This window comes from Manihot esculenta, chromosome 8, assembly GCF_001659605.2.
Source record: "Manihot esculenta cultivar AM560-2 chromosome 8, M.esculenta_v8, whole genome shotgun sequence".
Taxonomy (NCBI): Eukaryota; Viridiplantae; Streptophyta; class Magnoliopsida; order Malpighiales; family Euphorbiaceae; genus Manihot; species Manihot esculenta.
The window spans coordinates 35,867,923-35,883,550 of NC_035168.2; the positions used below are offsets into that span (position 1 = coordinate 35,867,923).

Genomic DNA, 15,628 nt, shown 5'->3' on the forward strand with positions numbered 1-15,628 from the left:
TCGAATCGAACCGAACCGGTCTGATTCGGTTCGATTCGGTTCGTTTGATTGGTTTCGATTTTTAATTTTTTTTTATTTTTTACACTTTATTTTTAATATTTTAAAATTTAATTAAAATATTTTAATTTTAATATGATTTAATTTCTCTATATTATTGAAAAAATATATTATTATCACTAATCGGTTCGGTTCAGTTTTTTCAGTTTTTTTCTGATCAAAACCGAATCGAAATAACCGAAATTTCTGAAATTAAAAATCGAATCGAACCGAAATATATAAAAAATCGAACCAAATTTTTAAATCGGATCGGTTCGGTCGATTTTTTCGGTTTGAACCGAATACTGCTCATCCCTAGTCCAGTCTACTTCATATCACAGGACTGGGTTGCGCAAAGTTGAGCCGATTTACTTGCGTGTGGCCTTATAGATTTTGAATCTGTATCCTTCTACAGGATTCGATCTCGCCTCAAACTATGAGAAGCTCCGCGTTCAATTAATATAAAAATTTTTTTAATTTAAAAAAATACTATATATATTTAAATTCAAATATTTAATGTTATTTAAAAAGTTAAAAAAATAAAATTCAAATATAATAATTTATTTTTTATAAATAAATAAATAATATTTATTATATTAATTACTCCAATCATTTCAATAAATAATTTATGTTATCTGTCACAATAGAATGCATTTTTTTAAAATTATTAACTTTTTTTAATATATTCATGTCTACAAAATAATATTTATTAATTTTAAAATAATTAAAAAATAATATGAATTATTATTTGTAATAGAGTAATACGATTGGTGATATATAAAGAAACGGTAAATAAAATTTATCATTCGAATTATATTAATCTAATTTCTTTTTAAATAAATATTTTATTTTAAATAGAATAAAACAATTTTTTTAAATTTAAAAAAATTTCATTTAAAAAATTAAATGTTATATAATTTTATAAATTTTATTTAATTTTTTTAAAAATAAATCATACCAAATAAAACGATACCTATCCCTGAATTCTTATGGGCAGAGGCAAGTGAGCTTGCAAAAGAAATGCTACAGTAACAGGGGATCGACTAGACAGGCCCATGACCCAAATGTGATCAATACTTTGGTGAACCAATGGATTTTAACCCAAAAGAGGAGTTATACTATTTAGATGTGATATTATAGGAAGGATATAAGTCTAATTAAATTATATATTTTTATTATTGTTAAATAAATATAATTTAAATTTTTTATTAATTAAACTCTTATACTATAATTTAAATAAATTATAATTTAATATAATATTATTTTTTACTATTAAAATATTTTTAATAATAAAATATTTTTTATTAATAAAACTTCACTACTCTAATTTTTAAAATTTTAAACTATTTCTATGTATTTTTTAAAATTTTTATTTTCATTAAAATACTAAATTTTTAATATTTTAAATTATAAAAAAATTATTTTTTATCATTAAAAAATAATATTATATTAAGTCATAATTTATTTCGCTTTTATATAAAAATAGAGATATTTAATTGATAAAAAAATTAAAATTAAAATTATTTGATACTGAATAAAAGTATACGAGTTTAATTGGATTATTTCTATTATATGAAATAGCCTATAATGAAACAGTGAAACATCAACAAATATTTTTTTTTTTTAAAAAAATTGTGAGGTAATTGTAATTTTTTTTAATTAGTGATGCAATTAAAAAACAGAACGGTATTGTAATTGGTTAAATCTGTAAGAAAGAGAAAGTGAGGCGGTTGATGCTTACGCCAGCTACTCCGACGCTCAAGTTACTGAAAAATAGGGCGAATATAGAACTTAAAAAGAGTTGTATCATAGAATTGCATACTTTTATCTTTGTGATTGGTGACTTTTATATTGTAAGAGGACATAATTAAATATATAATTTTTTTTTATAATTTGGCGATGATGTGGCTGGCTATTTAATAAGGGATTTTGTCGATTTGACTGGTCAATGAACCCGTGATTACAGGCGTAATGAGTTTACTGGATTATGCCTGATAACCGTAACTTCATGCGAAAGCTTATCATTTTCAGAGAAGAGTGAGTCTTGATAAAGAACCGGACGTAACAATGTCTGGATCTTGTTTTCTTTAGGTGGGACCGTGCATCCATTTATCAAACCCTTATCCTCTGACCCTATTTTGTTGTGACAACTCATGTCTCACTTTAGGCGATTCTTGTGTAACATCAGAGATCCACCCGCTTGTCTTTGATTTTTTAGATTTGAAGGAGATAGTTATTCTCATAATATGGGCACGTGGCCCATTAAGATTGGTATTTCTCTGCTCACACCGTTTTGCCTACCTAACTCTTCAATGATGGCTGCCCCATTTCTCGAACCGCAGTTAAAACCTACCGTCAAAACCGTCTTATAAGAGCCCTTCTTCTTCTCCAAATATCACTTTTGCTCACGACTGTAATATTTGCTTCTAGAAAAACTAATCACTCCTTCTTTCTTGTTTGTACTCCTTTGCTTTCACGGTAATTTTTATTTTCTATTTTTCGTTTCCTTTTAAGATGAATAGGAACATTTCCTCTTCCTATCTTACTCCTGGTGAAAGTTCTGCCTCGAGCTCCTCCTCTGATGACTCCATCTGTACCTCAACTCCTATGGTTCTATTGAGGATGACTCATAAAAGTGAAAGCAGTCTGATCAGTGACATTCCTTTCATCCTAATAGAGCAAGATGTAGGTTGCCTTCACGACAAGTACCAAATTTCTTAGGAAGCCTTCCACGTCTTTGCCCCCTCCTCAAGCGTTCACGCAGATGACCAGATCCCTTTGGAGGATGCCATCATAGTTTATGAAGAGCAGCTGAAGGCGGGTCTTCAGTTCCCATGGACTCGTTTTCCATTGAGGTCCTTTTGTTCTACAAATTTTCAGTCGTCCAGCTGCATCCCAACAGTTGGAGAATCTTGGTGGCCTTCTGATTTGTTTGTTCTAATAATAACATCGAGTCGAGTGTGGCCCTCTTCTCCGAGTTGTACCAGCTGGGTACTCTGAGAAATGAAGAGTTCTAATTTTTTAGCGGACGAAAACGCCAGACGATGTTTGACCAGATACCTTCTTCATTAAAGCGGTGAAAGAATAAGTTTTTTATCCTCTATCACCGGACGTTCAGGAGTTTTGGACGCCTCCGAATGAGCTAGAACCTGCGGGTGGAGCTAAGGAAGGATGGAGTCCAACCGAGGAGGGATGAGAATGAGATTTTAGCCTTTTCTTGACGATGGCTAGGTCCCCTCAGAAAATGGACATTACCAAGGCAGTGAGAAATGTCATTTTGTCTTGGTAGAGTCATCTCCAGGCGAGCCAGACTCGGATCCTCACCAGCCCAACCTTGGGGAGAGCCCTTCCCTGATTAGAGATTAGGATATTTTTCTTTTTATCTTCTTTTAGATTGTAAACTGTCTTTCTTACTAACTTTTTAATTCACACAGATATGGCCGGGTCAAGAAGCAAATTTGCTAAAGCGCCAAGTGCTGCCGGCAAAGCCAAAGTTGTTGCTAGGGCAACTGGCTCCCTTCCCAAGCGTGCTCGCTGAGCGAAAGAAGTAGTCATGCTTCCTCCTCCTCCTCCCCAACTTACAATAGAAGAGTCAGCTCACTTGCAGCCTGAGTCTTCTGCAATGGGTGCCTATGCATCTATCTCAATTTTCGAGCCTTCTGCTACATTCCTTACTTGTACTAAGCCCATTCCTGTGAATGTGGGGTTTATTTTTTGTGGCCTTCTAGCATTCAACGGCTAGCGCTAGCGCTAACCCAAATGCCCTCTCTCCTTAAAGATCCCAGCCTGGCCGTCCTGTTAACCAAGAATGCTCTGAGACCCAGAGATCGTTGTCGCCTGAACGAGGTTAAGACTAATGAGCTTTTTGACAACGTCATGTATTCTATCCTGGAAAGTTCCCTCTATGCCTATATAGCAAGGAGAGTAATAAGGTCCTGAGGCGGAAGTTCGGTGCTTAAAAAACAAATAGAAGACTCTTGGCAGAGGAATGCATGAGGCTAAAGACTTGGATTGACAAAATGGAAAGCACAATAAAAGAGACTCTAGAGCCAGTAGATAAACTCCAGGCAGACCTGGGTGAGGCCAGTGCTTCTAAACTTGCACTTAAGAATTGGGCTAAGAGTATCGAGGATCAAGTGGCCCTACTTCAGTGCAAGTCCCAGAGCTGTAGTATTAGGTTGAGGAAAACTGGACTGTCTCCAACAGAATTGCTGAATTAGAGGCTGAGCTCCAAGAGACGATGGTCCAGGGAGGAGAGATATTCATCGAAGTCCAAGACTTAGTCAAGAAGGAGCTGGTAAAGCGGTTTCCTTCTGAGAACTTTGCTTGGATAGATGACATCCTTCCAAAAGAGGAAGAGGGCAAGGACGATCATGAGGAGGAGTGGATTGATGATATCGACCAAGCTCCTACAGAAAATGTAATAGATGTAGGAATACTAATGTGATAGAGACTCCTGAAATCATCTCTCCTCCTTTGTAATTCTCTAAGCTTTTAATGAAATTATATTTTTTTTTGCGTGTTTTGTATGATCGGTACTCGTCTATAACCCTCTTCCATTTGTTGCCCATCCAAACTTGAATAATTGATAAAAATTGTTAAGGGGTCAACACCCAATCATAGCACCCTGTCATTGGTTTAACAGCTGGTTATAAAATAACTCGCCCTTTTTGTAAAAGGGGACCAATACTCGAATATGTGGCCTGGCGGATATTCGCTTTACGGTCTAGGCGTCCAACGCATTATAAGCTTTTATATAGGACTAACACCCGGCTTTCGAGCCTAGCGGAACTCACCTTGTGGCCTGACGTGAATGCCTTTTTCAGTGAGATCAACATTCACCTCGTGCCCTGTGTATGAAATGTCTTAGAAACTTTTTGTGAAGATGGACTAATACCCGGTAGTTGTATTCGCCTCGTGACTTGACATAAATGCCTTTTTTAGTAGAATCAATGCCCGGTCATCTAGCCCGGCAAAACCCACCTTGTGACTTGGTATGAGTACTTTTTTTAGTGGAACCAACGCTCGATATCCGAGTTTTGATGAAGAACTGGGCACAACAGTATCCGGATCTTCTTTTCTCTGGGTGGGACCGTACATTCACTTATCAAACTTTTTCCCCGTTATCTTATTTTGCAATCTATAGCTCACTTTGAGCGATTTTTGTGTAACATCGATTAGATAGCTTTAAATTTTTTGAATCCATTCATATATGCATGCTTATAATTATGCTTAATTACTATTGATTTATCGCTATATATATAGATTATCATACATGAAACGATAGATATTATATATATATATATACATTTTTTTTTTTGAAAATTGCCTATTTGATATGAGCCCACTAGAAGTCGAGGAGTTCATGATGGTTTTCAAATCCATACACATGAATTTAACATCGCTACTTTATATATTAGAATTTAGAAAACAATATTTTCACAATAGTTAGTAAAATTATTATCTTATGATAATAGTTTGATAATTATTTAAAATTATTATAATAAAAAATTTAATTTATTTTTTATTATATCCAATCATATATTTTACTAAATAATTTTTTTATATTTAATAAAATCAAAATTCAATAATTTTTTTTATTTATTATAAAAAAATTATTATTCTATATTACGATAATAAAAATAATGAAGTTCAAACTATGATTGTTAATTTATAGCAATAATTTAAATAATTTCACAACCATTTAAAATTCAAATTTTTTACAATATCATTATAACAAATAAAATTATAATATTTATATATAAATTAAAAAATATATATATAATACATGCATATTTATATATATTTTAAATAATATATATATATATATATAAACTTATTAAAAAGTAAAATTTTTTCATTGAATATTTACCTTAATGAATATTTAATTCATTCATCTCATTTAAAAGAGTAATTCATATATATATATAAACTTATTAAAAAAGTAAAATTTTTTCATTGAATATTTACCTTAATGAATATTTAATTCATTCATCTCATTTAAAAGAGTCGAATTACTTATTTCAATCTTAAATTATTTAATTGAATTAAAATTTAATTAATATTTTAAATAATTAAATTCATCTTAAATCTAATTAAAATTTATTTTAAATTATTTTTAACTCATATCATATTTAGTTACTATCATTGTAATGATATCGAAGTTGCTTTGCTTTATATATTTTAATTAATAATTTTTATGTTATATATAATATATTTTAATACTCACAGCCTTAATCTGATAGTTAAATGCATCTAAATACATCTGAGAGGTCTCAATTCTACTCTTTCATCCTCCAATCCCCATCTCAAAAAAATATATATATTTTAATAATTTTATGAAATATCTAAGTTCTATTAATTTATTTAAACCCTAATATATATATAATGGGCTGGCAGATATGCTCGTACGTACGATTCTGTATGACATCGATAGGTGACACTGTAATAAGACGATAGTTATGCATTAGGATAAGGAAAAAATAAATAAATAGGGGGAGTACGATCTCCATCTCAAATTATCAAATTCGATATTCAAAAATAATTCATAAGTTGTCTATCTTTTTTAGGATGAAAAAGAATCTAAAAAAGGTAAAAGAAAAATGCCTTCTAAGCCCTAAAAAGACTTCCAAGTATCTAGGTTTTTTTCTTTTTTCAATTTTTAAAATATATAGTAAAAATTATAGGGATGATTTGGCCATAACCATTTGTTTATGACTTTATGCATATTTGTTTAGTGGATAATGGGAAACCTAATTATAAAGCTCCAAACCCTAGATGCTCACTAAAAGAAGCTTTTGCTGCTCTATATTATATTTTCAATCAGTTGCTCATCAGAAGTTGGTCACTGAAAGCTACAACGTCAAACATTAGAGATAGAGAGATTTGCAATTCCTTTGTTTTGGTTTTCTCAAGCTTTTTAATTCTTAAAGAAAACTAATTTCTTTAATTTTCTAATTAGTTAATCACAGCCAGATGGACAGTTGCTGATCATCCGTATTTTGTTATTTTTACTCTTTGAATTCTGTTTACTCACTGTTGTTATTTTTATAATCCCTTGGGGGGAAAAAGCATGTTGATATTCTCCTAGCTAGTGTTGGCCTACAACATTCTTTACCAAACAAATTGCACTTTAATTAATGATGATATGATGTTTAATTATTAAGAAAAGAGAAAAGAAAATTAATTTTTTAATTTTAATATCTATATATCATTCTTTATTTAAGAATTTTTAATGTATTAAAAAAATTAAAAGTATTCATTATTAGGTATGTCCTCACACTCAGAAATTCTCAAATTATTAATTTTAGAATAAATTAACAATCACTTTATTATTTCATAAAAGAATTATATGTCAAATGTTGATATTTATCCTGAAACTAATCAAAGGTATATTTGATCTTTGTATTGTAAGAATATTAATTATATAGATAATTATTGGCCATTGAAGCTTATAAAAAACTTATTCTGTTTTTTATCAAATTACGGTGTGAAAATTCGAATCTAATATATTTTTATTCATTATTAATTCATATTTGAATTAGACTTTTGATGTTATGAGATTTAAAGAAAATAGAGTTATAGAGTGTGGGTAAGTTTCATCCCTCATTCCCATTCCCTCTTTTTCTTTCTATATCTCTCATTGATGTTTTCGCGACGTGTCCCATCGTTCAGGGTCGTACGTACAGATGCTCCTCTTTTTAATTGTCAGACAACTATTTAATTTCTTTCTGTATCAATATAGGTTCGGTTCTGAGTGCATAGAGTTCTGTAACTCTATTGATCCATCCAATCGGGTAAGTCGAATTTCGACATTTCAAATCATGACTGTGAATTGAGGCACTGAATTTTCTCTTACAAGTTTAATAAGGACCGAAGTGTTTGAGACCTAATTGTTATCAAAAGTTTCAAATCAATTCGGCCTACTCTTACCATAAACGGAATTGTGTACTCATGGCCAGCGAGCATAGTAAACTCTTATAGGTTTTGAGCTCGACTTTTGTGTAAAGACATAACTATGATCCGGATATGAGTAGCCCAACGATCATCACCTTTGAATTTGAAAATTTGAACCTATCAATGCACAGTTTAGAGGCTCAAATGACCTAATATAAAATCTTAAATAAAACCCATAATTTTTCTTGACCAACAAAAATAGAATTTAAAATCATAATAGATGCAAATGCTTTTGCAGCCAAATAGAGAGACAAACCTAAAATAACCTAAGTTTTTGAGGTAATCACACTAATTAATACAAGTTTAAAAAAATAATTAACAAAGTTGATTATTGCTTAGAGATTAATCCCAAGACATGCAGACGTGCTTGAACGTAGTCCACACATTTTGAGCAGTAGAATGAATATTATAAATGTTATTTTAATTAGTTAGCAAAAGAGAGTTGGAGATAATTAATTAGACAAAGTAAATGGTGGGTGTGGGGGACCATGAAAGCCTTTCTCTGCTTGCTTGGGAACTTAAAGATTTTGCAGCTAGCTGGCTGGCTAGATTAGGGTTAATTTCTGCAACTCATCCTCAATTTCAGCAACTTGCTTATGTATCTCTTTGGTTTTTTTTTTTTTCATTTTTTGAAAAATACAGAAGCTTAGCCAATGTGATTCTAAAGTTCAAATATTTTCTTTCTTTCTGTTCATATTTGGATGTATTTTGATATATATATCTTGATATAGTTCTTTTCATGAACTTTGCCATATATATTCACTTAAATTTCGTTTGGAATGATTTATTTGATTGAAAAGAAAAAATTTAAATAAAATTTTAGGAAATTATACATAATATATAATATCAATTTTTCTTTAAATAAATTCTTTAAAATTAAAAAATTTTGATTTTTTAAATTAATAATAAAAAACCAATTAAATTTAATTCTTAATTCAAAACAGGAGATTATGATGTAAGAAAAAAAAAATTTCAGAGATTTAATTATATGTTAAGAAAAAGTATATATATATAGTTTTTGATTATTTACAATAATCCTTTGTTTAGAAAATTGATTCTTTCTAATAATACTTTTATTTAAAATCAAAAAAATTTAATTTTTCTAACTTTAAAAACTTTATTTAAAAAAATTAAAAATCTTACCTAATTTTATATGTAAAAATTTATTTACATTTTTTCTTATAAAAAAATCTATACTGTATTTAAAAAATATATTTTTAATAATAATTTGTTATTGAAAAGTGAAACTTACTTTTTAATGTTAATTATATTTTCGATATATAGAATACGCATTACGTACAAATATATATATATTTAAATATTAACATGTGATATCATTATAATATTATATCGTGTATCATACGAAATGAGTGCGTTGTACGTGTATACAGATATATTTATCTATTTTTGTATAGACATGTACTATATATACACACATAGTAATGCTATATGTACATATTTAGAAGGGAGTTTGCAGAGAAAAGAGGCAACAAGATCATCATCAGCTAGCAGTTAAAAATGGTAGATGAACAAGATCGATTGTTGCCAGTTGCGAATGTGGGTAGGATCATGAAGCAAATCTTGCCACCAACAGCCAAGATTTCAAAAGAAGCAAAACAAACAATGCAAGAATGTGCGACAGAATTTATAAGTTTTGTAACTGGTGAGGCATCTGACAAGTGTCACAAGGAGAATCGCAAGACAATTAATGGAGATGACATCTGTTGGTCTCTGAGTTCTCTAGGGTTTGATAACTACGCTGAGGCTATAGTAAGGTATTTACATAAATATAGAGAAGCTGAAAGAGAGAGAGCTAATCAAAACAAAGCTACTTCAACTGCCAATACTCAAGACAAAGTTGAAGAAGACTTAAACTTTACAAGTACCCAACACGAGATTCAAACTGAGATTACTCCTGCTCCATTAATGAAGTTCAGAGTACTTGAGAAGGGTAACAGCAGCTCTCCCAAAAAGCCATCGTGACGATGAGCAGTGTTACATTGCCTTCTCTGTTGAGATGGAGAGGCAGAAGAAACAGTGAGATCATATATGAAGACTTAAATTTCTTGAGAAGATGTAATGATGAGTTATGAGAAGATTGGAGTCTGCCTGAGGTAACTGTAATCTTTCTTTCTGGAACTGGGATTTTCCTGTCTTCTCCACTGAACTTTAACTCAACTTTTTTCGTTTCAAGTGAAGTCGACATAGTTGTAATATCTTAGTTTTAGCTTGTGCTTTGGAATTTAGAAAAGAAAAATATAAATACTTCCCAAGGTACTTGATTCTACCTTTCCTTGTGATTTTGAGTTTTAGCTCAAAGTTGTTTTGAAGAAAAAAAAGTAAAGTACTTATAGTTATGCTCATCTTCCACTTTCTTTTCAGAGATTTCAGAAGGAAAATTACCCAAACGTATCAAAATTTAGTTAATCCTGTTCTTGGAGTGAAGATGCTCAAAATCTAATCTCATGCTGTCAATATTTAACAAATAAGTCTCATGTAGTTACTATCAAGAAGTTTAGCAAAGAATGTTTTCTTCTCTATTTTCCCCTTTCTTTTTGCTTTTTCCCTCAGCAACTCTCTTTCTCTTTCCGTCTGTGTGTCTGTCCCTTTCTCTCAAATCTGGTCTGGGTGCGTGGCTGACTATTATTGTGGTTCATATCATTAGAGATTTTCTGCTAATGTCCTGATTATTATTCTCCACATAATTATTATTGGTAAATCCTTGTGTTTGGATATGCCAATCAAGCATATAAAAATCAATCAAATTAAATGAAAGCATATAAACGAGAATTTCCAACAAATTACACTAGTTCAAGAAGAATCAAATATTAGTCTACAGTAGTTGAGATCTGGGCTTTGATTATTCCTCTCTCTCTCTCTCTCTCTCTCTCTCTCTATAGAAGGAAAAGGAAAATGAACATATCAGATCACTTGTTTAATCACATTAGTTTCAAGTATTTCTCTTCATATGATGTGAATAATCAACGACCTTCTCTTGTTCGTTTTGTCGTTGCTGCTTTCAGGCTGAATCAGGTTGAAATTTTAAGGCAATACTCATTGATTCTTACCCAACTTCATGTGAAATTGCAATGCAAATTATGTAGTCAAATTAAGCCACAGATTGTAAATGCAGCAGGTTTAGGGTTTTTGCACAACCCTAGAATAGGGGACCACAACATATTGAGGCCTTACATAACATGATTTGTCGTGAAAATCCAATTAAAATCTCAGGCATGCAATATTTTAACTATAAATTTGCAAATGGATTGGGTAATCTCCAATAAAGGGTGGTTACCAAAACCCTAGCAAGTAAGATTAGGGTTTCAACAAAAAACCAAGGGCTTCTATGACCTAGCTCTCTTTGGGGACCACTTCTCAACTATAATCAGTCTGTTCAGAAGATGGAATCTGAGACATGTTAACCAATCATACAAAAGAGATGTAAGAAAAGTGCCATTAAAATTCAGTCTGTACAGAAGATGGAATATGAGGTATGTTTACAACTATACAAAAAAGAGATGCAAGTAAAGTCCCACTAAAACTGTTCCCCAATAAATGAGTGAAGTTCTACACACTATAAGGGACAAAAAGCTGAAACCCTCAAAACATTCCAACCAGTACTATTCCAATGAGGCATAACACGATGGTTTTCTTGATAAACTGAATGTGAAAACCTGCTAATTCCAAGACCAACAATATCAATGCAGTGCTATAAAGTGATGGTTTTCTTGACATAGAATTATTTTCATGAGTGCTGTTTCCATGAACTCCGACCACGGGATCACGGTATCGAGCTTCATAACCTGTGTGCAAAGTATTGCTTGTTGCTGACTGTCTGTACACACATCGGCAACAGTGAATCTTGATTTTATTAAGTAAACCTGCACTGGACCACAATTGATGCACTAATTTTACAGGACAGAGGGCAAGAGGATCATGGGCTGTCTGTTGCAATGCAGCAGCTTAGCTTAAGTACAGCAACAGACACGTCTCAAGAGCTGCATTGATCCTCTTAGACCACCTTTTAACCTTAAAATCATAATTGTTAAATTTGGGCCAAGACTAACTCACCCCAAAAGCTAGCTCAAGGGAGGATTGCTTATGGCTCATACAAGAGGCACATTACCCCTTTCCACAACCGAGGTGGGATTCAACACACCTCCTCACGCCCATAATTTTATTGATGCGTGACATATTTTATGGGAGGCCCAACATCGGATGGGGAGGCTCTGATATCATATTAAATTTGAATCAGGCCTAACTCACCCCAAAAGCTAGCTCAAGGGGAGGATTGCCTATGGCTCATACAAAGGACACATTACCCCTTTCCACAACCGATGTGGAATTCAACAATAATAATGGTTCCAGGAACTTAGTTTATCCAAGTCACAAAGAGCTAGTTTATGCAGACTCAAGAAATGAGATAGACATTGTATTCATGCATGGTGCACGCCTAATAAGTTCTTGCAAAATGGATGCTACCAAGCCCATGCTGTTCTTACGTCAGTGTGTAAAACATATAGCAGCCATATAGCCTCATGAGTCATGATACATTTGATAGCTATCCTGCTTATGAAAGAAACAAATTATTTCATGAAAACCTTCTGTTATAGGTTATAGTAAGTAAATATGTTAATATAGGAAGTAAATATTGATAGATGGGTTAGTTACTTAATCTTAGGGATTACATAATTATAGGCTTGATTTTTCTTCCTGTTTAGATACTGTCTCTCATGTATAAATAGGTTGTAATATCTATTGTGATATACAACAAATATTATCTTTCTACATGGTATCAGAGCCTTTCTCGTAGAGATTTTTTTTCTCTTCTTTCTTGTAAAGTTTTAAAATTTTTTTTTTAAAAAACTTAGGGCTCCATTCATTTGGGTTATCCATAAAGGGTAACATTTGGATCTCACCATCGCTGGAGTCGCCACACTGACCCCTTGTCAGATCTGAAGTTTGTTTGCCGCTCGGGTGTTGGGTGGAGGTGTTTTATTTGGTATTGTTCATCGGCACTGTTCACAGCACTGTTCATCGGCACTGTTCACGGGCACTGTTTATCGATACTGTTCACGGGTACTGCTCATCGGTACTGTTCACAGGTACTTGTTCTTTTGATCCTTTGCTATTTTGATTGTTTTGGATTGGTTGTTCTGATGGCTGAAGTTAAAACCACCGTAACTGATGTGATTCCTGTGATGACTAAAATTACGGAATACAAATTAAATGGATCTAATTTTTTAGACTGGAGTAAGACTATCCGTATTTATTTACGAAGTATTGCAATGGATGATCATCTTACCAAGGATCCTTCAACTGATGAAACTCGTACAGATTGGATGAGGGATGACGCTCATTTGTTTCTGCAGATTCGAAATTCTATTCATAGTGAGGTGATTAGTCTTATTAATCACTGTGAATTTGTTAAAGAATTAATGGAGTATTTGGAATTTCTGTATTCTGGCAAAGGGAATATTTTCCGTATTTATGATGTGTGTAAGGCGTTTTACCGAGCCCAGAAAAATGATAGAACTTTGGCATCCTATTTTATGGATTTTAAAAGAGTTTATGAAGAACTTAATGTATTGATGCCCTTTAGTACAGATGTGAAAACTCAACAAGCTCAACGAGAGCAAATGGCCGAGTCAGGTAATTATAGGCTTGAGTCTCATGCATCGACTTCTTATGTTACTCTTGCTGATGGTACTAAATTTTTTGTCATGAGTTCTGGTCATGTCAACTTAACCCCTTCTCTTTCTGTATCCTCTGTGTTATGTCTCCCTAAATTCGCATTTAATTTGCTTTCTGTTAGTAAACTCACTCGTGCATTGAATTGTTGTATCTCATTCTTTCCTGATCACTGTATTTTTCAGGATCTTTCGACGAAGCAGATTATTAGTAGAGGGCGTGAGTCAGAGGGTCTCTACTTCTTGGATCAGCAACTACATAGATCACTTGCATGTTCCACGCATTTAACACCTTTTGATGTTCATTGTCGTTTGGGGCATCCTTCTCTCTCAGCTTTGAAGAAGTTATATCCACAGTTTTATTCTTTGTCTGTTTTAGATTGTGAGTCTTGTCAATTTGCCAAACATCATCGTTTGCCTTCAGTATCTCGAGTCAATAAACGGGCTTCGTCCCCCTTTGAGTTAGTACATTCAGATGTTTGGGGTCCTTGTTCTACTGTGTCTAAGTCTGGCTTTAAGTACTTTATTACTTTTGTTGATGACTTCTCTCGTACTACTTGGTTATTTTTAATGAAGAGTCGCTCAGAATTATTTTCTATCTTTTGTGCGTTTTATGCTGAAATCCAAACCCAATTCAATGTTCCCATTCGTATATTGCAAAGTGATAATGCTAAAGAGTATCTTTCTGGGGAATTTCAATCTTATTTGTTACAAAAAGGGATTCTTCATCAGTCCTCTTGTGTTGACACTCCTTCACAAAATGGAGTTGTCGAAAGAAAAAATCGACATCTTCTTGAAGTAGCCAGAGCCCTCTTATTCCAAATGAAAGTACCTAAATGTTTTTGGGCTGATGCTGTATCCACTGCTTGTTTTTTTATTAATCGCATGCCTTTCTCCATCCTTCATGGTGATATCCCTTATAATATTTTGTTTCCCACTAAATCTTTGTTTCCTATTGAGCCACGTATCTTTGGGTGTACTTGTTTTGTTCGTGATGTTCGTCCACAGGTTACTAAATTGGATCCCAAATCACTCAAATGTGTCTTCCTTGGCTACTCTCGACGTCAAAAAGGGTATCGTTGTTTTTCTCCTGATCTGAATCGGTATCTTGTGTCTACAGATGTAACATTCTTTGAGTCCACTCCGTTTTTTCCACCATCCTCTGTTTATAACACCCAAAGTGAGGAAGATGACCTTTTGTTATACATTGTTCGCTCTCTGTCTCCTCAGACTACTCCTACACCTTTCGCTCATGTGCCTGGTCGCCCTCCCATCTTTCATGTGTATTCCAGACGCTTAGAGGACTCTGACTCCGCTCCGCTACCTGCTTCTTCATCGACAGATCCTGTTCCCACTGATCCTTCACTGTCTGATCTGGATTTGCCCATTGCTCTTCGCAAAGGTAAACGTACTTGCACTTATCCTATTTCAGCTTGTGTCTCTTATGATCAATTATCCTCTTCTTCTCGTTGTTTTGCCACTGCTTTAGATTCTATTTCAGTTCCCAAAACTGTTATTGAGGCTTTGTCCATCCTGGTTGGCGTGTTGCAATGGAAGAGGAAATGATGGCCCTTGACACTAATGGTACTTGGGAGTTGATGTCCTTACCCCCAGGAAAGCGGGCAATTGGGTGCAAATGGGTGTTTGCAGTAAAAGTAAATCCTGATGGATCTGTTGCTCGCCTCAAGGCTCGTTTAGTGGCCAAAGGTTATGCACAAACTTATGGAGTTGACTATTCTGATACATTTTCCCCAATTGCCAAGCTTGCATTTGTTCGATTGTTTATTTCCTTGGCAGCTACACATGATTGGCCTTTGCATCAACTGGATATTAAAAATGCTTTTCTTCATGGTGATTTTCAGGAGGAGGTTTATATTGAGCAACCACCTGGTTTTGTTGCTCAGGGGGAGTCAGGCAAGGTTTGTACACTTCGAAAATCCCTTTAT

General features: G+C 33.2%; 1 protein-coding gene across 1 annotated transcript; it reads left to right on the forward strand.

Moving 5' to 3' along the window:
- Positions 1-9,487: 9,487 nt before the first annotated feature.
- On the forward strand, positions 9,488-10,834 carry LOC110620728 (nuclear transcription factor Y subunit B-4). Its single transcript, XM_021764557.2, has one exon. The coding sequence runs from the start codon at positions 9,511-9,513 to the stop codon at positions 9,973-9,975; it is 465 nt and encodes a 154-aa protein (XP_021620249.1). The 5' UTR covers positions 9,488-9,510; the 3' UTR covers positions 9,976-10,834.
- The last annotated feature ends 4,794 nt before the right edge of the window (positions 10,835-15,628 follow it).

Coding starts and splice junctions, on each gene's coding strand:
- LOC110620728 (XM_021764557.2), top strand. CDS start 9,511: ATGGTAGATGAACAAGATCGATTGTTGCCAGTTGCGAATGTGGGTAGG.